At 40.6% G+C, this 25,776-nt stretch overlaps 1 protein-coding gene across 2 annotated transcripts in view; it reads right to left on the bottom strand.

Annotated features, from left to right (window-relative positions):
- Positions 1 to 2,223: 2,223 nt before the first annotated feature.
- The window catches only part of gng12b (guanine nucleotide binding protein (G protein), gamma 12b), a 28,891-nt gene continuing 5,338 nt past the window's right edge, over positions 2,224 to 25,776 (bottom strand). The window contains exons 2-4 of one of the 2 annotated variants that reach the window (XM_062395479.1): positions 21,583 to 21,647; positions 4,111 to 4,231; positions 2,224 to 4,023 (exon numbers count right to left, since the gene is read on the bottom strand). In XM_062395479.1, coding sequence (XP_062251463.1) covers positions 3,898 to 4,023; positions 4,111 to 4,203 — 219 coding nt within the window. In that variant the 5' untranslated portion in view covers positions 4,204 to 4,231; positions 21,583 to 21,647 and the 3' untranslated portion in view covers positions 2,224 to 3,897. Of the gene's footprint in view, positions 4,024 to 4,110; positions 4,232 to 21,375; positions 21,400 to 21,582; positions 21,648 to 25,776 lie in introns of those variants that run through there. The other variant, XM_062395481.1, reaches the window with a different exon arrangement.

Genomic DNA, 25,776 nt, shown 5'->3' with positions numbered 1-25,776 from the left:
CTCCCACAAAGGAACTCCACTAAAATGAGACCTTTTGCATATTTTGAATATGTAGTTGCATTGTGGGGAGGAGAATTCCCACTGTAGTTAAATGTGAGTGGGAAGGTGCTCGTCATGATGACGCTTACCTCACAGCCCTCTGCATCTACGTAACCTGGTCTAAATTTATTGCTGAGGGGATTAAAAATAGCAGGGAGGCAATAAGGGAAGAACCACATTGATGAACCATTTCAGGCTGAAAAAGAGAACCAGAACCTATTGGTGCTTGCAAAGAATGGGGAGGGACAAAGCCTTTTTTACACAGAGGGTCACAAGACAATGGATGCATGACTCAGGGCTATTCCCGTCTCCATTGCCAGAACTGAGCAGTACTTATGCATCACGGCTAAAAATAGCCCCATTAATAGAGGCGTTAAACTGACACTGACAATAGCAACACTTTTAATTAGAGAGACCAGTCTTCCAATGATATGTCAGTGTGCAGCCAAGGATATGAAGAGGACGGCAGATCTCCCCGGTGGTGCGGCCGGTTAGTGGATAACAGATGAGGAGGGAAAAGTGGGTCAAAATGCAGGACTGACTGGAAGACCGGAAAATAATGTGGGGTGGGACTGTGGCTGGAGGCTCTGTGGCTCTGTTAAATTGACTGAAGTTAAAGCGGGCCATTTGCAAATGTGTTGTATGGAGGACAAAACATGCAGGTCTGCACGTCACTGAACAGATCTCCCTTCGATCAGTCCACGGCAGGACATTCAACACAATTTAAATGACACTGTACAGTAGCTTTGCAGCTGTCTTCCTTTACGGAAGTGAAGGATCAGCAGAACAGAACACATTTCAGGTGCAGATTGTCCTTCTAGATGACACACAAATATGCCAACGTAAGTGTACCACCTAGAAGTAGGTGAGACATTGCCGATACTGGATGACGGGCTTATCTCAGAGCGTCTCCATGAAACTGACAGGTAACACAATCACTGCGAAAGAGGCTGCTATAAAACCAGTACTGTCTGCCTGACGGGCGAAGATTACATCAATGTGGGCCAGCATATGGGCTGACCTTGTTTTGGATGTAACATCATACCTGTGGAGACAGAGCAGGAGAGAAATGGCACGGATTATTCATAACAGGCTGACAGTGGCCTGGGGCAGCTCCGCTGAGGAACTGGAGCAAACCGCAAAGGTTTGTGTTCTCCTGACCTAATCCTTAGATGCACTTGTTGGTAAGTAGCGATCAGAGATTTCAATAAAGCAAGTGCTTAACAACCGAATTCGTTAATGACTAATTGCCCAAATGAATAGTTTTAATGTTGTCAACATAAAAAAAGACACTATCATTAATACTGGCAGAGACAATGTGTAGACACTAAGCTGACATTTAATCACAAACAATAAAGTTGATATATCAGCAAATATTTGCCCAATCGTCATGACCCAGCAGGCATGGAACAACTTTACAGTCCTTGGTACCCAAAAAATATAAAGCAAGATTTCCATTCTCCTTTTAGCTCAGTTTTTGTCTCCATTTTAGTCTTTCTACGTTATTTTTACCCTGTTAAATGGGATTTTAGTAGTTTTTCCTTACCCTTTTTGAGGGTAAAGGACAGAGGATGTCACGCCATGTTAAAGCCCTATGAGAAAAATTGTGATTTGTGAATATGCGCTATACAAAGACAAATTTATTGATTGATTGACCATGACCAAACATTTCCTCCTATTCGAGAGAGAACATTTCCTAAAAGTCTGTATCATTCCTTCTATAGACTCAGTTAGATTTTTCCTGAGTCCTGATTCTTATTATAATGTGGAGCTGATGCGACAAAGTATCTAGTATCATCAGTAAAATGACAAGTAGCTAAAAATGATGACTTTAACATTACAACCCTTTTTCAACCCTGAAAGTGCGATACAAGACAATGAGCTTAAAAATACCAAAATGCTCTTTATAGATGAACCGACTGTAAAGTTGGTCGACAGTTCTCTTTGGGTTTGTCACCATCAATGACTGGCTCACAGTAGAAGTGCTCTTCTGATCTATATATGATATCAAAATATTGATTTGAGCAGCATCATATAATTGATGCTTGAAGTCGATCATCTCTTTCAAACATGTTACTTCACGAACAGACTGATAAGTGCATCAGTCGGGACAATTCAGTTGTATCAAATATTTTACCAACTCTTTTAAGCATTTGAACAAAATAAACACTTTATTTTAATGACTTGTTTTCCATAAGTTTATTTGCACTTACCACAGGTAAAGGCAGAAGATGACATAAAGTAAGTAGTTACCGTACTCAACATGTGTAAGGAACCAGCAGCTTTTTCTAATAACATTTAGAGACACTACAAATCAACAAAATACACAATTAACTGAAACAACACATTAACTTTTAATCCAAAAGGTAATTAATGGTGCAAACAGAAATTGAGAGTTGATGTTTTACTGAATCAGTGCAATCCTGCAGTAAGTACATTAGACTGTTACATGCAAGCGCATACTGTGATACATGGAGATATGTGAGTCATTTAGAAGTAGGACGTCATACACAGGGTATAGAGCCTATTGTCAGATATACCCCCTTCACCTGAAGGGCCTTTATCATTCACAGTATTACACAGCAGCACTTGTGTGACTATAAGGTAGTTAAAAGGTTGAGGCACGATTTCTTCATCATTAAGGCGATGGCTGGCAAAATTGCAATTTTAGTTGATTTGCACAATCACCAACACACAAATTAATACAGCCAAGAGGATTTGGAGCAGCTTTTAACGTGGAATGTTTCAAACTCAAGAGTATTACAGTCATTTTGGTGTTTACATGTCTCAAAGTGCCTAAAGAATACAACAATCGTAAAGTAACAGTATAGTAATAGTACAGTTAAGATCCTAATCCTAATAATAATAATAATGACAATAATAGTTCTGTGGCAGGGACTAGAGGTCTAATAATCTAATAGTGACAGTGTTTGAACACAGATTGGTCTTAAATATATGTGTGATGATTGGACATCATGTTTTCATCAAAAATTTACAAAAAACTGCTAGATTGTTTAGAAAAGAAAAATGACTCATCACTTTTATGAGTCATATTGATGGTATTTAATGACTTTGCACTGGATTCAGATGAGTGTGTCCAGTGTTGGTGATTTAGCTGTGAGCTACACGGAAAGTGGCAGAAAAAAAAAAAGATTTGTTCAGCTCATTCTTAAAAAGTATTTGACACTCAATCCCAACAGAGCCCCACAAAAGGAAAATCTGATCAACATTTTAAATCAAGTGTTGCAATAATTTCTGACTGTGACTATATATGGCAAATAATATCACAGGAGCAGTGGCACTGGACTGCTGCTCTTTATATTTGTCCTCCTGTGTGATAGACAGCACAGTTTACTAGTCAAACCACAGGACGCCATTATCTCAGGCGTTCATTATCTCAAGCACACAAACTACAAAAAACATTTCCCACAGCAAGCCAGGTGAAAGTTAGAGGTGAAAGCTGAAAGCCTAAATCTGTTGGACCAATGATTGAGTGGGGCTTGTTTATACACGCTGTGATAATTAGAGTCATGGACTCTCCCTTGGTGGGACAGTTTCCTCTAGATCTTATCAGCTAACGGCACAGAGAAGGAAAAATCACAGCTGAGCCTCCATTCAAACTTGTATTCACCTTTGTTTGAGCTAAAGCTCTGATCAGAGGTCACAGCTTTAGAGTTCCACCTGTTTCTTTGGTGTAGCTGCTATTTTACTGAATCCATTCCTTATCAACTGCAGCAGGCATGGGAAAAATGAATAGGGACACTCTGGCCTTAAGGCAAGAAGCGAACAGTATTACTATCAGATCTTTTCCACACAAACATCAAAAAGGACAAGCAGCAGGAGTTCGGCTCAGTTCCCCTACAAAACAGTGCAAGGCTTTTTGTCCTTGAAAGGGTTTTCAGAGGCAGGGATGCCCATCAGCAGCGGGTCATTCTTGGCGTGTTCTTCACAGTAGCACATGAGGTCGGACGAGGCCTTAGACACCTGCAAAGAAATCAGTCAGCACGCTGATCACCCTCAACATAAATGCAGTGGACCTCTCAGGGTGAACGGGTGGGAATATAAACGCACCTTTGTCCTCTCGATGCTGGCCTCTATCCTCAGCTGCTGCAAAGTCCGCCTGGTCTGAGCTATGCTGCTGGAGATCTGCATCTTTGACGACATTGCTGTTTTTGAACAGCTGTGCCCAAACCTGTGTAAAGAAAGACAACACATAGGTTACATTCTGTATATGCACTAATGAGTGCAGAGATGTGCTGGTATTTGTGAATGGAAAACCAAAAGTTTTATTCAAATGCATCCTGGCCACATGCTGTTCCTCAGGGATTAAAGAAGCAACTTAAAGGTCAGATTGCTGCTAAGTATACTACAGAGGCTGCTGCTGACTTTATACAAAATCAAAAAATCCAGCAAACAAAACGGATGACCAATACATTTCGAGTTTTTATTGATTTTTTATCATCATGTGTTAAATTATTTAGAAACCAGGGTCTCTTTCTTTATCAAGAACGTTCTATTCTGCTTGCAAAACATGCAAAACATGCAAAACATGCAAATGATGTGTTTTGACAAGGTTAGTGTATCATATATTTAAAGGAACATATAAAGCATGCAGTTGCAAGGTATTAATGGTCAACAACATGTTAAGTAGTTAAAATGAGCTAAACTTGATGAGATGGCATTCAACCAACTTTGTTATCCAGTGATCAGTGTACAAAACTTCCAAATGTTTATAAGCTTGAAATAACAATAAGCTTTAATTGATTCCTTGGTCAATAAAATGAATGACACAACAGTGTTTTCATCCTGTGTGGCGTCTGATGCTGACGATGTTATAACTGCACAACAGCTTGTGAAAATCCAATCTGCTGTGGGTGTGGATTCCAGTGGCTCAATAAAGGCACGAACAGTTTCTGGGACTTATGCCAGGATTTCTGAGGATTTTCATCACAAAATTGCTGTTAATTGCTCTGACAACACCCCCCTTCTGCTATGGTGAAATCAGAGGACTTTTCCATGGTATTCACTGCACATGGATATTTCAAACTTACAACTACAACAGGATCATGGGGCACTGGCCCCATCTGCAATTTGATTGGCCCCTGAAGTGTCACTTACTAACAGTACTAAGAATAATAAATCTAACAATTTATTTTCTGAGCTATTTTGAAGAATATAATGTAGTTGAACAGGGAACAATTTTCTAAATATATTCAATGATTTGTAGTTTCTTTCAAAGCTCCAGAGATGCTGTAGCAAGCAAGCTACGGCCATACAAAACGCTCTGTCAGTTGACTTATCTGAAGGTGGCTTAATGTGCGTAAATGCCTACCGGGCTCCTGTTCCACAATTCCCACTTCCAGGATACAAGGGTTTAGTTTAACCAGCTCATTGCGTCACTCCCTGAACTACTCGGCGGAGCTGCAATTTTCTGCCGGTCATTCGGACCAACTGCAAAGGAGAGCTCGAAGAGGAAGCATCACAAATCTGACACATGTTTTCTGTTATGCACACACATCATTTCTGAGAAGAGCAAGGGAAGAGGAGCGGCCTCTAATGTACAAACAGATCATAAAGTGTTCAGAACAGAAGTGAGAGGTAAGTGGGAATCTTACTGCGTACCCAACCATTGTTCAGCTCTGATCATTTGCAGCTTTTGTTCCTTGAACAAATGGAGAGAACACACCACCGAGTTGTTCTGCGGGACTGATGAAAACAAACTGACATGTGCTGTGGGAAATGTGCGCTCTGTGCTCTGGTGCAGGATATAATGGAGGAGGCGTTGGGGGGAGGCACAGACACGGAAGTAAGATGAAACATGAACAACTGCACGACTGATACAGACAGGAGACAAGACCACACATCTCTCTAATCCCCCCCCCCCCCCCCACTCCCTTCTGCTTCCTCCACAGGAAGGAGTGTCGGCAGTTACCCTCTACAGTATGAATGATTAAATACGGGATGGAGGCTTTAAAAATAGAAGTTACACATGGGCCAAGGAAACAGAAAAACTAGAACAAAGGCTAACTGCAAGATGTTATACTTTAACATACTAAAAACACAAGAAATATAAAGAGTTTATAAAAATAAAGCATCTGCTTTCAAATATTGGTGTTTTTTTGATCTCACGGTTTCCAGGAACTCAGCACTTCATGCCTTAGCTCTTATTATGTACCTATCCGACCCAAAGAAAGGTTGAGTGATTTCTGTCTCAATGCTCTTCAGTTTTGTCCCTGCCAGTAGGGTCATGAAAGTGGCACTAATGGAGATCATACAGCACTTGGTCATTCTCCATCTTATGGCTTATTTGAACGTGACTTTAAATTAAGCCAACAAAGAAACATATAATCGATGCAATGCGAGAAAAAGTTAGTGCATCCCTCTATACTCGTCCTGCTGCAGCTGGATGATGAAAGATGCAGCACATCTGGTCAGCATGTTAGAGCAAAGGCTTGGAGCTTTCATGCATATAAGGTTTATTCAAATTGACAGCTATAGCTAACAGAGTTGTGCATGCACAACTTTTACTAGAACCAATAACTGTGACAGATAAGAAAAAGAGCTGATCCATAGAGACAGAGTTGCTGTGGCATGAGTGCAGACAACATGTGGCATAATATCATCTGGAGCAGTCTTCAGGGGTGAATGAGTTCAGAGCACACACTTGCATCAGGATGGTTCTCCTCCCCACGGCGTGGGCACACACAGACTCTGCTGTGCAGCTCACCTCAAATGTGCTGACTTCCAAATAATCCTCTCCCTCTCTCTGTGGGCCACGTGGTGGGCTTCAAAGCAATTCTGCTCAGTCTTATAGGGTACATCGAGATTTAATGCACCTCATCAATGTGACTTTTTGATTTGACTGTTTATACTAATTAGATTCTAGACTATATATATGGTAATCTTTTAACAGAGTAATACAATTTTGCAAATCAATGTTATATTTCAACAGTTTGACAGGAGCCACTAATGTGTGTAGCCTTATATATTGTATATAAACATTGACAATGCACCTCTACTTCCTCCCAATATCCAGAAATTTAGCAAAAATATCCCAGAAACAAACGCTGACGTCTTTTGCCAATGTTTCAATTTTGAGACATAGACTGCTCAGTAACAATCGGGGGATGTGTCGTAGTAATGACGAGTTGTGAGTCAGTTACAACTGTTTATCTTCATGTTTCACCTCGTATTTTTCAGAATTGAATTAAAAACCAAACTTCCAAAACAAAAAGAGTCCGTTAACATACATCAGTGGGATAAGACCTACTTTGAATAACAGATAATATATTTGCCGGAAAATTATTTGGTGTGTACTTCGCAATGTTATTTTTGTCTGGGACTCATTCACTAACACAGAGGAGGTGTTATGTTTTTTTAAACTGTCAAACTGCTTCTAAACTGTAAAAAAGTTGTGGTTTTAAAGGTATTAGCCACGTTGGCCGATTCCACTAAGCGAAGTGAAGCTAAGTGTCTCCTGGAAGCTCATCGAACCCATTTCAGAAAACCAATGAACTCATGTCCTACATGTTGATTTATAGATTTTTTTATGACTCACACCAACAATTTCTGCAATTATCTCCTAGTCTACACACTCAAAATTTATTTACAGACACGTTAAGATATTTAAGCATGACGCGAAAAGCCTGGGCGAAAAAAAACTGAATTCAATCCAGGGGAATTTGTCACTGTAGGGTGTGTAATTCCTTTGTAAGCGGACTGAACCTTTAAACTCCTTCTAGGCCTAAGAATGCCAGCGATTCCTTCAGCTGTGGTGTGTCTGTCTGCCTGCAGCATGTGTACCTAATGTGTGGTGAATGTAAACATGGGGCACACTGAAAACATGGATAAAAAAATTGTATTTGAAGTCCTACAGCAGAGAGATTTCTTTGATGTGGCCATGGGGCTTTACACAGGTGGGCTCCCACAGTGCCAGCAGAGAGGTCCTGCAGAGTTTATGGCAGCACGCTCTGCCCTGTGGTCTGTAACTCTACTCACTGCTCAGATATAATGCCCTAACTGCATGTTGATGAGCTGTGTTCCATTATTTTGCATTACTACACACAAAACAACTTCAACAATTTACTAAGCTGCTGTGGCTATTTGGAATCTTTAATCTATTGAAAAATTGTTTAATATTTTTTTCTACTCAAAATGACTGTCCACAGAGGGACATGTCAATTCTGTTCTAAAATGGTACGCAGAGTTTTCATGGTCGGCAGGGGTTATCTCCAGCTTCCTCCCACAGGCCAAGGACATGGAGGTAAGGTTAATCGGGGACGCGACACCACTCAGTGTGAGTGGAGCTGGTTGTTTGTCTCTGTAGATCAGCCCTGTGATGGACTGCCTCGCTTAGACTGGCTCCAGCATCCCAAAATCCATAGATAGTGGCTGGAACAGTGCTCACACATCATATTACATTATATTAAAAAACATTAATTCATCATGTTCATAGTAGTAATGAGATCCCTGTCTACAGTTATTCAGTCAATCAAAAATACACTTAATTAAAAACATAACTGGAAGAAACTGACATGATTTGTTTAACTCACACTCTGAGGTCTGCAATATAATAATAATATAACAATACATTTATTTGTATTGACCTTCTCTTTTCAATGACAATGAAAACAATTGCTTGTTGCAGCCCTTTAATCGCAGTGAACAGTGTTGCACCATCAGGCATTATATCAAGCATCTCTCCCCACAACAAACTTCAGTAACTCTTTGTACGTCTTCATTGTTTGTATAATGAGTGAGCACAATACACATTTTGTTCCTCGATTACAGAGGTGTTTCTCAGTGTGTGATAAACAGAAGGCAGACTAGGAGCTGCAGCCTAAATGATACCTTATCAGCTGCCCAGTTCCAAAAGTGCCGGGCCAAGGGACACTGAGCAGCTCCATTATCTGTGAGAAACACTGCTAAACTGCCTGGCAACAACAGCAGCAGGCTCCACATTCTGCTCCTGGGCCAGGATCTGTGGCTGCCTCTACAAAAAGCTCTGAAGCTTAGGCACATTTGAGAGGCACGGTGACAATGCAGACAGGGCTATCAGCATTGTGCCACACTCACAACTGCTATTTGGGCTTTGTGTAGAACAGAGGCTCCGGGACAGGAGTCCAGGGCTCTTTACAAGTTTAACTGCGCCCTCATGAGCGTTAATCTCAGACAGCCTGATGCTATCTGGGAGCCAGACTGTCCAGTCAGGCGTGCAGAGGAAAGAGACAGAGGCCTCCCAAAGACAGACACACAATGTCTCATTGGAGTTATACTGAGACACACTGTATATGACTAATGCTATAACATTGCAATCTGTGCAGGAACATCATCGATTACAGGCTTTGATGGTGACAGATTTTAAGGTGTCAGGGGTGCTGTGCAAAGAGCTTTGAAGACCTCCCGTGAGAAGCCAGCCGACATGAAAAGAAATGCAGGAGGCGTTGGGTGTTTGCGCTGCAGACTAAAAAGGGAGAAGAGGGTTCCAAACCTCTGAGTCACAGGCTGCGAGTTTCTCTCTGGCCTCCACAGTCCACAGTCCACTGTACACCTTTCCTGTGAGCTCTGCAGCGGCATGCAACACATTCATCGAGGGTGAGGTCAGCCACGGGAAAACAGATTCCAGTCTCTGTCAACCTGTCTTTTCCTCCCACTTGGGCCCCACGTGCAGAAAAACAGGTTCCCTTGAGTGTGTATATTAGTGTGTGTGTGTGTCGCTGCCATTTTAAAGTTCAAAGCTTTGAGTAATGTGCCTCATGATTCCATGAAGTATGAGTTCATCTATAGCCCTTCATACACACCCTGTGGAGAGGCATAGTAAATAATGTCCATGGATTAAGGCTCTCTTTGAAGTTCTGGTGACTCTTGCAGCTGAAAAAAAAGCCCTGATCAGGGTGTTGCTCTTTTTTACTATACATGTCATCATGCATGTGATTGAAGTTTCCTCCCTGGTTTGCTTTGATTGTTTTCCAAAAAAAACTGAAGAGTTGATTTTGGAAATTGATTTCTTTGGCAATCCCAGAAAACTGACACAGACTATTTTTGGGATGCTAAATCTGGAAGACCAGATACAATGCAATGGGCCCCCAGCTGTTGGGAAAAGCTGTCACACAGCTGAAAGTGGGTGGTGGTTGTCATGCAGACCTTTTGAATGTGCATCACTGCTGAATAATAAGAGCAGACGAAGGAGTTCTCATGCTATTTTTTTCCCCCCACAACATTTGTTTCCACAGTAGCAGCATGGATGGCAGTGTCAGTCCTTCCTGCACGTTTAGCTGAACACAAAAATATCTCAATGGCTTCCGAATGCATTGTAATGATATTGCATTGGATACAGATCTCCTGAGGTCGAATCCTATGATCTTGACATTAATGGTTTTGAGCATGACTGCATATAGAGATGGAAGACAAAAGTGAAGCCGAGTGTTCTGATCACCCCCTAGTGGCTGACTGCAGTATACCTTACTCCTACATGTCAAATTTGTTCTAAAAAATAGCTTCTGTCATTTACGGTAATAATAATCACACTGATGTGAGGCCCAATTTGAATGTTTCCGTAAGTTTGGTTTTAATCATTTATTTCATGATATAAAAAGGAGGTGAAACATTATGATAGAGGCAGACTCTGGCTCCAAATTGTGTCTTCAACCCTAACCCTCCAAATTATATTTAAGATTATGGAACATAATAAGTCTGTCTGGTTTTTACCCAGTCATTAAAATGAAATTCAGTGGCCACACAAGAGAGTCATAGTGATAAAATACTGGAGTTGTGTCAACTCTCAGTTGTAAGTTTCTAATTTAAGACTGACACTAATAATGGGCCTAAACTTGACTTCAAAGTGATGTTAGGATGCATGAGGTGCCGCAGCATAAAAGAGTCAACGGTTCTCCTCTTTTTCAAAAATCCACCACCAGGTGTGGGACGGGGTTATTTTAGTCTTTTTCCAAGTTGTTCTACTTTCCTGGAAACCCCTCATAACTCTGCTGTCATCGCTACAAACCTCCAAAACCAGGAAAGTGACTCTGCAGTGGAACAGTGCACGCGGCTCCAGGAAAGAGCCCTCAGGGCACGACTGAGAGTAATAGTTAATGAACCCTTTAGTCAGGCCTGTCTGCTCCCTGATCTGACGCCGTGAGTCGCCACGCTGCCTGTCTTTGTCTTATCTCGCTCACTTAAAGACAATAGAGCCATACAGAGGGGCTCCAGGAGCACAGATATTGAGAATTGCTTTTGTGGTTTAGTGTCAGGAGGTAAAAAGGTGCAGATTTAATAGATAAGACACAGTATATTACACCATTGAGAGCAGAGAGAGAGAGAGAGAGAGTTTGTGTGTGTGTGTGTGTGTGTGTGTGTGTGTGTGTGTGTGTGTGTGTGTGTGTGTTTGTGTGTCATCTGTGTGCAAGGTGGGCCAGGCTGCTACTTCCTGCTGAGTGGGAGACATGAAAGCAGCTCGATTTTTATTCCGTTGATATCTTTGCACAAATGGACAAAACAGTCTCCACCCCATCATGGGAGAAAAACTCCCACCTCCAACAAAAAAGAAAAACCTGCTCTGCGCAGTTGACTGGATTTGGAGGGAAAGTTGGCGGGATGAAAAATAAGAGCCTCCCACCAATACTTCCTGGTGACTGGGGCAGTCCTGGATCTGCATGGGTCTCCCCGACAACCAAGCTTTGTCTAGACAGAAACCGATGCTCTGCTCACCGGATAGGAATTCAGTAAACCCACAGTCCCACATTCTCACACCACCTTTAGCCCGACGCTCTCACATGGCACCAAACAGGCGATTCACAGCTCTTGACCCAGCACTTAAGCTGCACCACCCTGCCATTCAGGAAAATGAACAGAAATCCGTGCATGTTGCTAAACAGGTTCTCTCTGTGTATGAAAATCAGCTCTTTCATTCAGGTCACTTAGGAACGTAAAACAAGCTGCAGCAGATTCCTCTCATTCCAGCTCCAACTGCCACACACAACGATCGTGTTTTGTTTCACATGCAGCTTCTAAACCGGTTATTTGATGCAAATCAAACAACCGGTTAAAGTTATGTGAAAGTTGTGGAGAGCTGAATTAAATGTCAATCCAAGAGGCTGACTGGATTTTTTTTTCTACACTACAGTTGCTTTAGGATAAACACCAGCAGCTCTTCTTTCCTGGCCTTAGCTGACGTTTTCATGCCATTCCCGTGAGGTTATTTAGACAGTGTTCTCTCACCTTTTCCCCACTTCCCAGTTCCTTCGTCTAACAAGCACACATGCACACACACAGTCATCATTTTACATCCATGCTAGAGTTTCTTATTCCCTCTTTTATCGACAGAGGGGACTTATTTAAAATGGTACACACTGTTGTTACAACACTGTTTTCAGCCCAATTCCATGGACTTCAATTGAGGCAAAAGAGCTGTTGCAAGGATTTTAGAAATACTGGTACAAGTGATTCCACATTACATCCCCTCAACTTTTACACAATTCTGACCATTCATTTAGAATTAAGGTTCTTTTATAAAATATATAATATTACAATAAAATGCTATATTTTTTATAATTTTGGTTTTGCTAAGATTATGTTTTTAACCATCAAAACATCAAGATTTTAACCACTACTTGGACTTATTTCTGACAGAAAAATGGTGAATCATGTAACCATTTCGGTTTTTATTTTGATGTCAAAATATTGGAATCAACCAGTTTGATATGTTCCATCTGTAATCCTGTTGAATCCTCCAGGTTGCTATAACTCCCAAGTTCCCTGAACAAAAATGTTATGACACTAGAGACGTAACGGTATTGTCAACATGAAAAAGTAATGCAGCTACAGCTCTGCAGAAAATCACATAACACAAGCACTACTAATACAAAGAACCACATCTGCTTTTTAGATTCATAAATGTTTTCTTTCTTCTTACATGGAATTTTTCCAGTTGACCCAGATTTCAAGATATTAATATGTCACCTATACTTACGACAGTCAGTAATATTATTTTCTAAGTTGTAGAAAATAATGTAGGTTAGAGATGGCATAAAACACTGCTTGATTAATCATATTCTCCCATCTATTCACATTGTATCGAACACCTCAGTCAATTATAATCTCAAGGGAGGAAGAATGTGACACATGATGTTTGCCATAGAACTTAAATGAACATTGTTGTTTACAGGCTATGTCATAGGCATTCCAAACGCATACAACCAACAATCTTATTGATTTATTTATATCACATGACAACAGAAGAGGAGGAAGTAATCAAACAATTTACTTAAATAAGTACAAATAGATAATTAATTGACTCAAATCAAAGTCATAAAATAAATGTTCTACTTGAGTGAAAGTCAGCAAGTAATTACTTTTACTTAAAGTGTTAAAAGTTACATAGACAAAAATGTTCTCAAGGAAAAGTACCACACCTGAGGAAAATAAAGGGGTTTTCAGCTTTTGATTTTTATCTTGCACTTTGATTTGTTTGTGCAAGTAAAGCACAGAATCGGCACGGTTCTGCTTTTAAACTGAAGAAGAAAAAAAAACTCAACTTTCTTTTAAATATACTTAAAGAATCAAAGTAAATGTTCTTGCTTAATGTAGCCTATATGCAACTGTCTACTTCATCATTAATGGGTCTCAGCCTCTTTCAGCTCTTATTTCAGGTGTGAGTGCTGCTCTCATTGAAGGAGGCAGGGTTTAGTTTTACCTGCCCACTCAGATTAGATCATTCTCCCAATTCCCCTCTCGTTATCGACTTTAAACAATTTATACAATGCAATGGTTTGTGAAACTGTAGTGGAGAAAAGACTGCCCAGCTATTTGCTGATATACAGTATGTAGTGGGGTGAAAGTACACGGAAATAAATCTTCTTCAGTAAAGTACAAATGTCCTTAGCTACAGTTACAGAGTAAATGTCCATCGTTACATCCCACCACTGCATGATGCACAAAAAAACCAACGTAGTACATAGGATAGTATGTACAAACATACAGTGACTGCAGATTGAGAGACTTGTGTGGCGTAAATAGTCAAAGTGGATGATCTAATCAGCACTGAGAGAAGGTGGTGGTAGGTGATAGGGAGACGTCTTCACTGCTGCCACCTTAGTGCTTATCATGATGAACAGAGACAGAATAAGGGGAGGGCTGGGAAGAAAAACACAGCTCTCTGACCTCAGTGACAGGAATGACCCCCCCCCCCCCCTTTTCTTCCTTCCTGTGAACTTTGGAGCGCCCCAGAGCTGAGTGAGCACTAAACTGCACATAATGAGCAACCATGGGGGAGGCGGAGGACAAGGCAGCAGACGTAATAGCCGCTTTGGTGGACACTATGTACAGGGTGTCCTTTTTAGGGAGGCTCCGCAACTGGCTGCAATTTTTGTCTCTCGACGTCTCCCTTTCTGGAAGCCAACTGATTGTAAACCTGCAGTCCTGACGCATTAGTAATCTGCCCTTTGGCCCTGCATGTGCACAGTATACCAGAGAGTTTGCATATGCACGGTAGGCAGTGAGATTCTGAGCCATGAAGGTGTTATTAAGAGTGAAGGAATTCCAAACATCTACCTCACCCAGCTCTGCACAAGGGTCACTGTAGACACAGAGGAGACGTTTGCAGAGTGATGACACGAGTTTCATATGGTTTACGAGCTGAATGTAATCAGTTGTTTCAGAAAAATCACGTGTGCTTTAGTGGAGAAGCGCTGCAGATTAGTCCTGCATTCTGCTGGATATGCTCTTACAAACCGGATCTAAATAACAAACCTCAGGGTCAAGTGCTTCATCTGTGAAACTTTCCCAGAATCACTGTGACGCAACAACTGTGAAAATCATTGGTCTTTATACCGAAAGTACAAACGCAGTAAAATTTTACTTTTTAGTATTAACTTTCTAGTATTTATTTATCTGACTTTAAAGTTCCTCATGTTATAAATAAATGCTCTACCTAGATTTATATCACGGCTATATGTCCCAGTTATTTTGCAGATTAATATTTTACATACACTATTTTATATATATTTTATATATATATTTTATATACTTTGTGCCAAGTGCTGATTAGCAAATGTTTGCATGCTAAAATAATTCATTGCACATGTTTATCCTGCAAACCTATGCATGTTAAAGCATTTTGCATTGTCAACATGCTTACGTTCCCATTTATATCAAAGAACCGCTTGTTGCTGTAAATCTACAAAGTTTCGTTTTGAGAAAAACTAGAAATGAAAGTGAGGGGACAACGACCTTTCATCTTGTGATAAGACAGAGAGGAGTCTCCTCCGGGCTCCACCAGCACTTCAGTTGCTCCTTAAATGGTTGAACTACTGTTGAACTTGATGGACCTGAGTGTGTATTCAGTCCAGGGTGTGACACTGGGCTGCATGCGCCTGCACTGTGTGTCCTCTGTTTCCTTCACACATCTTTAGTTCATACACCACGTGCAGTAGTAGAGGAATGCCATCAAGTAGCATTAATGTGTCAAGTTATAACACACACATCAAAATAACAAGGGAAACAAATGCATATAGCCTACATTAGCAAAGAAGAAATTATGCTGTTAAATATGCATGTATGCTAACTCTAAAACATGCACACCAACTACCACAGCTCAGGAAATTAATTCACAGTTTTTCCTGCAAGACTTGAAAGTCGACTGGTCTCTGTCTCTCAAAAGAAAACTGTCTGATAACACTATCAGATTATGGGTTAACAAAGCAAGGAAAATATAATATGTTTAAATACACATTATCACGCTAGAGTAAATCATTTATACGAGTGAGAGCATTTATGCCGTCATGAGGTCACAAAGACCGAGACAAGTCTGCTCCTTCATCGAATTTAATGCCACTTTAACCTGCTTATTATCCAAATTAAAGAACTCCAGACCAAAGCTCTGCATTACCTCAACAATGACCTACATTATATGATATTCAAACCCTGTCTGGTGCATAAAGTTCAAGTGATGACTGCGCCTTTCTCAGTCATGCATTTTGGAGCGTTATAATGCTGTATTCATTCAAAGCACGACCAGGATCTCACAGGGAAAGTATGTGCGGGCCGGTTGCAGCGGTTTGTTTTCAGAACAGTGTAACTCCAATGGAACGCAGCTGCAACGGCGTGCTGCATACCACCCTGTTTCAACCCTAATGAACTTCAATCAAAGGCACATTTTTACATAGCGGTACAGACCATCATGTGTATACTTGCAAGCAGTGCAATTAAAAGCAATTTATTTCTGGATGGGGAAATATTTCCTTTGCCACTATCTGGTGGAGGAAAATGGTATAAAGAGAAAAACTAATCACACCAGGAAAGAGCAGCTTGTTGAAAAGAATCTCAGGCATGTAACTAGTGGCGGGGCCGACGTTCTGGGCAGGGTGACATCCCAACTGCTGCTTGGTCTTGCCCTCTTAACTGCCAGGCTCTTTGTTTGTTAACAGGAGGCCGACATTCCCTGGATGGCTCCCGCAGCAGTGATCAGGGTGGCTGGAATTCCTTGTCTGGCAGACACGTGGCACGGGAGTGTTTCAAAGTGGACACAGCAGCATACAAACAGATAAAGCAAGCAATGAGCACTGTTTATTATCAGGACCCCGCAGTCATGATTAGAGGGTTCTTAAGAGAAGCTATGCCCAAGCACTTTCTAATATATTCTGAGCACAAACCTGCAGAACGACAAATGAGAGCTGAATCTGGTTTGCAGCCTTCCCCCAGCTGCTCTGGGAGGACCCACTTGAAATTAAAATGCCCTGAGGGGAATGTTCGTAGTTTAGCAGGTGTTTGATCATGAAGTAACTATTTTAACCAACAGTAAGTTCATCAGAGTGATTAGAATTCATCTAGACCTCATTCAAGACCACAAACTGGAACCAGATTTCAAGCAACTCTCCAATTCAGTATTTCTTCCTTGTTAACAACTGGAACCTACTTTACCACCAATGCAACTAGACGGCTGAGGGTGAGAGATTCGGGTGTATTGTTAGAAGTGGCTAGCTTCAAGCACAGGTGAGGGGCGGGGTTTCACTCTTTATTAGAAAGTTGAACATTCAGTCGAACGTGTAGGGAAACGTTTATATTCTAACTGTAATGGCCTCTTCGATACAGTTTAGAAATGCATCAGACCGTCCAAACTAATATGCCTAATACAAATACAAATATATGGCTGTTGACCTTTCAACTGCCTGCATGATACTAAATCTTTGGGCTCACCTGCAGCCTAGGAGGCCCCACAGACAAGCTGAGCAAAGTCAAGTGTTCAACCTCATCTGACTTGTGCAGGGGCTGGTAGTCTGACATATTCAAACAAATTGCATGTCCTGTCAATTTAGCTGGAACTCGATTGTTAAAATATACAGGCTATATAGATCTGGTGGTCTCAGTCCTTTTTAACGCCACATCCTCAGACTTATTCATTAAAAAACTGTAAGTCAAACTTAGAACCTGCTGTAGTTACTCCCAAACACCTGTGCACAGTCACTGATGTGTAAGATTCATCCTCTTGGGACCAGACCGGCCTGCTGACATGGTTATCCCTAGAGACATGATGCTAGCGTGGCTAAAAAAAACAATACACGCATGTACCCTTCCTTGCAATTCAAACAGGCAAGCTGAGGACAGCACCTGGCAGGCAGTTATGTGAGAATCCTGCCCATGGAAACATGATCTGCAGTGACCTAGTTGGGTTGATAATATGTCACAAGAGGCAACAAACGTTTAGTGCAGGCTTGACGTTGGACGGCTTCTGCCCACAAGCATCACATGTGCCAATAAACTACACAACGTAATCAAATGCATGTGGTTGAGTGTGTACAGTAAAAAATTGTTTATCACAAGAACAAGATAAAGTCAAATGCAGAGGTTAAACCAGCTCCAGCTACACTCTACAGTTTGTCCTACTTCAAAGCGAGCATGTGTCTACATTATAGCAGAGCAGATAGGGAGGCTAATCTAAAGTGGTATCTGCATGCATCCAGGGCACCCGGAGGCCACACAGTGAACACTGATCCTGGTTTGAAATCCCAGAATTAGAGATCCATGTACATAAATAACACTGCAAACATAAGTCTCTGCAAGTCCAAGATTTGTTTTATTTTCCCGGTAGATCCTGGGCAGAGGAGGAGACTTCCAAGATATTGCGCATGAGGACAAGGTCTAAAATACTTTCAGATCAAACAGGCTTTTTCTTTTCCTTCTGCTGCCAACATTTTAGCACATTTCATGTGTGGCATGAAAGAAACAAACGTGGAGACATATGAGCTATTTCCAACCGTCTCAACATATGGTTACTGATGGAATCTGCACCCACAAAGAAAACAAAAGAGGCACAAAAGTCAAACAACCAGTGCTGGCCTGCTGGTTGTGGATGCAAGCCATCACAACTGGTGATCAAATGAGTATTAACCACATAACTTCCTGCACGAGGAAGAGCCACTCCCGCCTCTGCCCTAAGCTGACCAAAATGAGTAGGAGTGTGTGTATTTATGTGTGTGTGTGTGTGTGTGTGTGTGTGTGTGTGAGAGAGAGAGAGAGAGACGGAGAGAGAGAGAGGAAGATGGGGGGAGTGGGAGGAAGATTTGAAAGGCGGGGGCTGGTTGTTCAGGAAGCGGACGTCGTGCAACCAAGCAGAAGGAAGGAAGATGCCCATATATGAGCACATACTTACTGTATGAAACAGGATGGAGGACATGCCTGAAGAGGCCTGGGATCTGCCATGGATGCCAAAGGAATAAGGCATTAAATGTGTAAACCTCCTCCTACACATACACAAACACACAGCCGGACACTCTACAGCTCAAGTTGCACCGAGCCCAAACTTTTCGTCCAGCCTGACCCTTACACGTCTCACCTGATCATTACAATCACATTGTTTTTATAATGCAAGCAGTGATCTGGAAGATGTATCATTTCCCACAAATGCAGATTCTCAGTAGGGGTGTCACTGAGCAGAAAACCGGCTCTTGTTTCTGCCGGTATGAGCACAATAGAGGCCCTGCAGCTTGGGAGCAGCACACCTGCACGGCGGCAGAAAGAGCCTTTGTTTAACACATGTTCCCTGACACACTGTTTAGCTCTCATATTATTGCAAATTGCAGCTGATTACATTTGATCCAAAAAAAACCCAATAAATGTAAAAAGTAGCAGGTGTAGGATATGTTATGTATTTTTTGCCAAAAATATAGACAGCTTCCTGATTTGAGTTTCGTCAGCCAAACCAAATAAGGACAAGCAAGGAGAGTGCAGGATAATCTATTAAAGCTACTGATTTGATTATCCAGTGTCTAGAACAATAAAGCAGACAGAGCACTAAAATCAAAAAGGGTTTTCTAAAAGCTGAGATACTGAGATAATAGACTGCCCGACGCTGCCATCGTGTGGAGTAAATTCATTACTACAGACTTAAGAACTGTAAACGCTCGTGCTCATGCTGGCCGTGAACGGACATCGCTTTCTAATACGATCCCAGCATAAGAGGTGAGTTTATATGAGGTGCCAGCCCATCAAGTGGGCATCCCCCAAAGTCAAAGTGAGATCATCACTATTTTGTTTTTGCTACTTTCAGATTATTATTGTATTTTCTTGCAGTTACATAAATATCACCTTTGTCAATTGCAAAATAATTAAGTAAATCAGGGAATTAACAGGCAGGTAAGTTATATAAATAAAATTGAATGATATAGTCAGTAATAAGCATTTCTTTCCCCTCTTTCTCTTGGTAAATTCCTTACATCTTGCAATTCAATGATAAGAGACAAGAGGGAAAGCTTCAGTAAAATAATAGAAACATGCAGCTTCAAAACTTCACCCTCATCATCGCCATTTTCTATAAATTCCATTATAAGTAAAGGATCTTATAAAACACTAAATTATTGAGTGAAGAACAAAATATAAATTAAACTACATATCATAGTTAGAACTGCTTTGAGTACCAGTGAAAGATGGATTCTGTCCAATTATACTTACATGTGCATTAGAGCTATATTAGGAATGGAAAAAATACAGTGACCAACAACAATGAATATATGGATATTAGTTTAAGATACATTTTTGAAAAAAAATGTATCTTAAAAGTAACAGCAACATCCTACTGTGATTAACATGTGTAAAAAGGGATTAGAGCATGAAGTGAATTGAGTTAACATTTTTCATTTTTGCTCCTGAACATAATGTGAAAGGTTTTCCCCATCATGTACTAACAATAATGTTGTGAAAACATTACAGGTTCATATGTGTGGTGAACACATTTCTCTATAGCAACCACCAGGGCAAATATTTGTTTTGCAGCAACATGAAGTCTAAGAGAGATTCATTTCTGAAAACTGCAGGTCTGAAGTTCATCTGAGGACAAACTGTTGAACTGTTTTGACTGTTGAAATCAACAGACATGATTCAATTTCAGTGCAAACACATAAATGTAGAAATAAAATAACTTCAAAAATAAATAACATATATATATATCAATTAACGATATTAACTTTAAATTTAACTAATATTAATTGTCAGTTATGAATCATTCATTTGGTTGAAATTGTCACAATGTTGACCACTGTGACTTGGTATCACACATTGCTTTCATTTAAGGAATCCCAAGTCTGAGGCTCACTAAAGGATCTTCCACCTCACAACTCACACTTGAACTAAGAAGTGCATCCGGGGCTCAATCTTAGTTAAACTGTTTGTCAAAATGTTCAAACCAGCACAATGTAATTTTGTGGATATAGATTAAAGTGGTCCTCCTGCAATTAACAATGGGGGACTAACCAGAATTCTAGAATGGCAACCAGTGCCCAGTCATACCTTCGGCAAGGCCCATCCATCCTCCAATGACACCATATTTAAATTCACTAGATCTGGATTTTGTTTTGATATGCATCAAATTAACAAACCAATAATAAACCAGATTTTTCTTCATTGAGATCCATGAATGATTGTCTAAGAAATCAATGAGAATGTTGAAAGTGCCCTATCTCACAATGTTGAAGAAAGGGGAAATTCCTGAATCCAGCCCTGATGGGCTCTATACAGCATCGTATCGTGGTAACCTGTATTTTTGGCATATCCTGCTGTCTAACAAAGACACTCTTAGTAACCTCCTTGGTTTGGGTAACAAAGAAATACATCAAGGACTGAATCTTAGTCAAATTACTACCTGCATGTTATAGTATCTTTAACAATAGAATCTAGTATCATGACCTTACATCGAAGTTATCCTCCAGCAATTCAATATTCTCCTTGAGATGGAAAGCTCAAGCTCGACAATTCAGCAACACATTAATAAACGTTCAGTGTGACTTCAATTTCCACATTTACACGGAAATGCAAGTATAACAGCCTCTTAACACAGCACTGTACACTTACCAGCAGAGGGCAGCACCTCATAGGCAGCTCATACAGTGTGACTGGAGATATGAAAGGCTTACTGGGGATCAGCTCTGATTTATAATGGATCGACTGGTGAAGCAATGTTTGTAACCTAAGGCTTCTGTCAAATACAGTAGAGGCTGGAGACACTGGTAGCGACAGCAGCGTTGAAAGAGAGAACACTTCTTCAACATGGACACTGACCTGTGTGGGAAAATATCTCAAGGAGCCGGGACTTGGGCACCACAGTCTCTGTGAGCAGCATAAATCTGGAAAGAAAAGCAAATGGGAAATGGGATGAAATTAATGCAACAGCAAACCAAGCAGTTAATGGGTGGATAATCTGGAAATAGAAACATTTAGATTTCTCATTGGTCTTCTCAGGCAACTGTGAGAGATTATTGAATATCGTTCCACTGAAACCCATTTTCCTCGTCATTTAGAGAAAATGAGAAGAGCACTGTCAGACCTAATCAGCTATGGGTGGAGTTTCTCTGGTTTCCACTCTATTTGCATTCATACCACAACGTTCTGTTTGTCTTCATACGCTCTGTCACCACAAGCAGGGTTGGGGCCTCATGGTGAGAACTAGAAAGTAAAGGTCCAAAAATACTGCCTAAACATTAATTGTTTATTCGCCCTCAGGACTCACACTTCTCCCTCTTCTTAAGGCTCATTCCATCACACCCTCATATATACATGAAGGAGAATTTGCATGAGAGCATTTAGCTGCAGATACGAGTTATCAATAGATTTTATATAGCAAACTTCCTTGATTTCAAGATAAGATAACTATGATTGAGGATGTTTTAAATTCCAAATCCATTTAGTATATTATCATTTATTAAATAAACAATAATAATTTCAAGAGACATGAAGCAGTGAAAGAAGTCATCTTGCTTATATGAACTAGTCTGCACAGTAGTGACCGGAGAATGGAACCTCAATAGTAAGGTCCAACGGATGGACACGCTCCACCAATTGCAATCATGACATTTCACCCTGTTTTTATAGCATCAAATAACTAATCAAAGCTAGTATTGGTAATCAAGGAAAAGCTACAAAGAGCAGGCTACACAAAATTCCATAAATACATCCCAACCCTACCATTAGGGAGAGGCGGTGGTCTAGTGGACGAAACTTGGACTATGGGCAGAGAAGGTCTCTGGTTCGTCTCTGGTTCGACTCCACGGAGAGACAACAAAAAGACGAACCTGGATTGATCTGTCCAAAAATCCAAGAGTCTCCCTACCCTGTCTAGTGCTCCTGAGCAAGGCACCTTACTCCCCCAACATCTGCTCCCCGAGCGCCGTACATGGTCGCTCACTGCTCTGTTTGTCCTGCACCAGATAGGTCAAAAGCAGAGATTAAATTTCCCTACCTGCATGAGTGTGCCTTTGCATGTCTGTGCATGTGTTTGGGACTAATAAATGCATCTTAATCATCTTAATCATTAGCTCTGCTGTCAAAGTTAATCCCACATGAACAAGCAATTGAGGAAAACAACTGCCAGAAGCAGACTTCTGCATGACTCGCTATCGTGTCATCATCTCTGCTTCAGCGATTGACATCTCTCCGGCTGAAGACTATAGTCATGCAGAGCTAGTAGAGCACCGGCCGGGGACACGCAGGCAAACAGTTTGGTTAGTGACAGAAAGGTACACTGACCAAATCTAGTCATGCAAGGCTCACAGATTCCGGCTTTTTATTTTGGTCAATGCCCAATCTCTTAACATGGATGAGGCAGGAGTTACGACCTCTACTGCAGCCAAGTGGCTGTTGTATATGCTAAAGTCTCACTATTGGGGACCTGTCATGTAATCCATCTTCATATAGATTCTATAGCAGCCACAGGGCAAATAAAAGTCCAATATTCACCCTACTGTTTGCAGAGTTGAAGTATCCAACAACTGCTAAGATGCTAAAAGCTCAATATGTTCTCCAGCTAGTTGTCAACAGCGTCTGTCTATCTTTTGGAAATACACAGAGGGTTAATAAGAGCTTTTTCATTCAATAAAAAAACTGCATGAGGCTAAAAGGAGGTCGATGAGAACCTGCGACAATGCATCAAAACAAAAATGAAAGATGTAGTTTAGTGCATTTAAGTAACATTTGTCCTTTTTTTGCCAAAGATGTATTAAAGGCAGTTTGCTAAGATTGACAATGCCAAACACAACTGCTGTTGCTGCCTCCATTCAAATGAAAAGTAATCAATCGCATAAAGTTACTGTCTTGTTCATGTTTTATGATACTGCAAATGATTTGCTTGCATAAGCCATGTCTGTGAACAGAGGACAACAACAGCTCCTCTTTATTTATTTGAGATAAAATACCAAAAATTCCACATTTTCTGAAAATAATTGAATGGTTATTTAAAACCAAAATTGACTTTCTGCTCAGCGACCGTATAGCTGAATGAATAAAGTTCAGTGCATTAAAGAAAAGCTGGTTTCCAGGAAAGGGACTGAGAATAGTGAGTCATATGTTCAGGGTAAACAGATTTGTTTGTGTTGATGTGTTGAGAGAAACTACCATGTCTGATTCATTTTAATCTAAAGCAAAGCTGTGTTCGTTATATGACACAGAAGCACTTCACACCATCGCAGAATAACTGTTTGTCTGTTAGACCAACACTAACAAGTCTGTCATTGTACGGAGATAAAACCAAAGATGTTTTACCTGCTGCATTCAAGTTGCTAAGCAACCTCTTTCTGCCTTGTGTAGTTCATAATTAACCGTTCTGTCCAGTGCAGGGCGGTGGAGACTCACAGTTAACTCAGTTTCAACTATAATGTGGCTCATGGGATCTAATTAGGTCGACCACTTAACAGGGAATATGACATAATTGACATTACAAATGTGTTGTTTTGCAAATGTAACATCTGAGACTCACTTGCTGTTATCAAGGTAATAACACTAACACAGGCGTCATCAGTGGTTTCTGTCCTGCTTACTCATTTTGTTACCAATCATCTTTCAGTTTTCATTCAATTAGTCATTCATTGCATCAAATTATTTAAATCAGATTTGTCTTGTGTACTGAAACCCAGCTACATCCTATTGACATTTTCGAAAAGTGCACTACTGTTTTGCAAAGAAATAAGGTTGGGATTTTAAGATTCACAGGGTGGGTGCTTCTCTTGTCACTGAGCATTTTCGGTTTTAAATTACGTGTCCTGATATCTTGGAGGAAAAAAAGTAGAAGACTGAACAGCAACCACGCTTCTGTCTTAGTGAGGACAACCATCAACAGAATGTATTCCTTAGCCCCTTGCCATAATTTTAATCATCAAATCTAAATGCCTACTCCTAACCCATACCATAACCTCAAAAAGAAGTCTTAACCCTCAAAGAGAACCAGCAAAAATGTCCTCACTCTGTAAAGTTTTTGCTCAGAATTACACACACACACACAGACACACACGTTTGTAGAGCTATCTTAGTGAGGACAATCATTGACATAATGCATTCCCTAGCCCCTTACCCTAGATATAACGATCCAAACTAAATACATAACCCTAACCCTTCAACTAACCTAAACCTAAACCTAAACCTAATTCTAACCCTAAACCTAACACTAACCCTAACCCTAAAACCAAGTCTTAAGCCCCAAACAGTCCATTAAAGGGGGTTCACAAAGTGAGGACCGTCCCAAATGTCCTCATTCTGTTGGTTATATATTCAAACTGGTCCTCACAAAGATATCTGTATAAACACACACACACACATACACAGCCTAACAAAATCATAACCCAAACATAACCTAAGGCAAACTGTGATTTGTAAATATGAGCTGGACAAATACAAATTTATTTAATTTGATTAGGACCAGGTTGCGGTCCCCTTGAGGGCTGCAAGTCCAGTGTTTAACCAAAGAGTTAACAAAAACAAGTGTACACACACACAGACTCATTTTAAATGTGTGATATTGACTTTTGTGTTTTTATATCAGTTAGGGCTTGAGCACCTACGGTATTGTATTTTGAAAAATTTGTATTTAATTTTTGGGATTTTTCAGGGCCTAGACATGCTCAAATTCTAACCAAAGTTTGTAGGAAATTCAAAACCCCAAAAATTAATTGTATTCTGAGTATGTGAAATGGGCGTGGCAAAATGGTTCAACAGCGCGTCTAAGGAAAGACCCTCAGTTATCTTTCACTGATCTTCACAAAAATCGTAGCCCAGGTGTATCATGATTAGACAAAAAGAAATCAGAGGTATAAAGGGAAAAACGCAACAGGAAGCCCGCCATTTTGGATTTAGTGGCTATTTTTGCAGTTTTCTAAATTTTTCTTTGACGTTCTTGTCCAAGGGTTTTCATCAGATCAACTTCATATCGACCTAAGTGTCATCACAACAAGATGGAGATATAAACTACCTTGAATTTCGAGTTTTCAT

This window comes from Platichthys flesus, chromosome 9, assembly GCF_949316205.1.
Source record: "Platichthys flesus chromosome 9, fPlaFle2.1, whole genome shotgun sequence".
Taxonomy (NCBI): domain Eukaryota; kingdom Metazoa; phylum Chordata; class Actinopteri; order Pleuronectiformes; family Pleuronectidae; genus Platichthys; species Platichthys flesus.
Note: the sequence above shows the minus strand (reverse complement) of the source record. Positions and strands in the feature narration are given on the sequence as shown.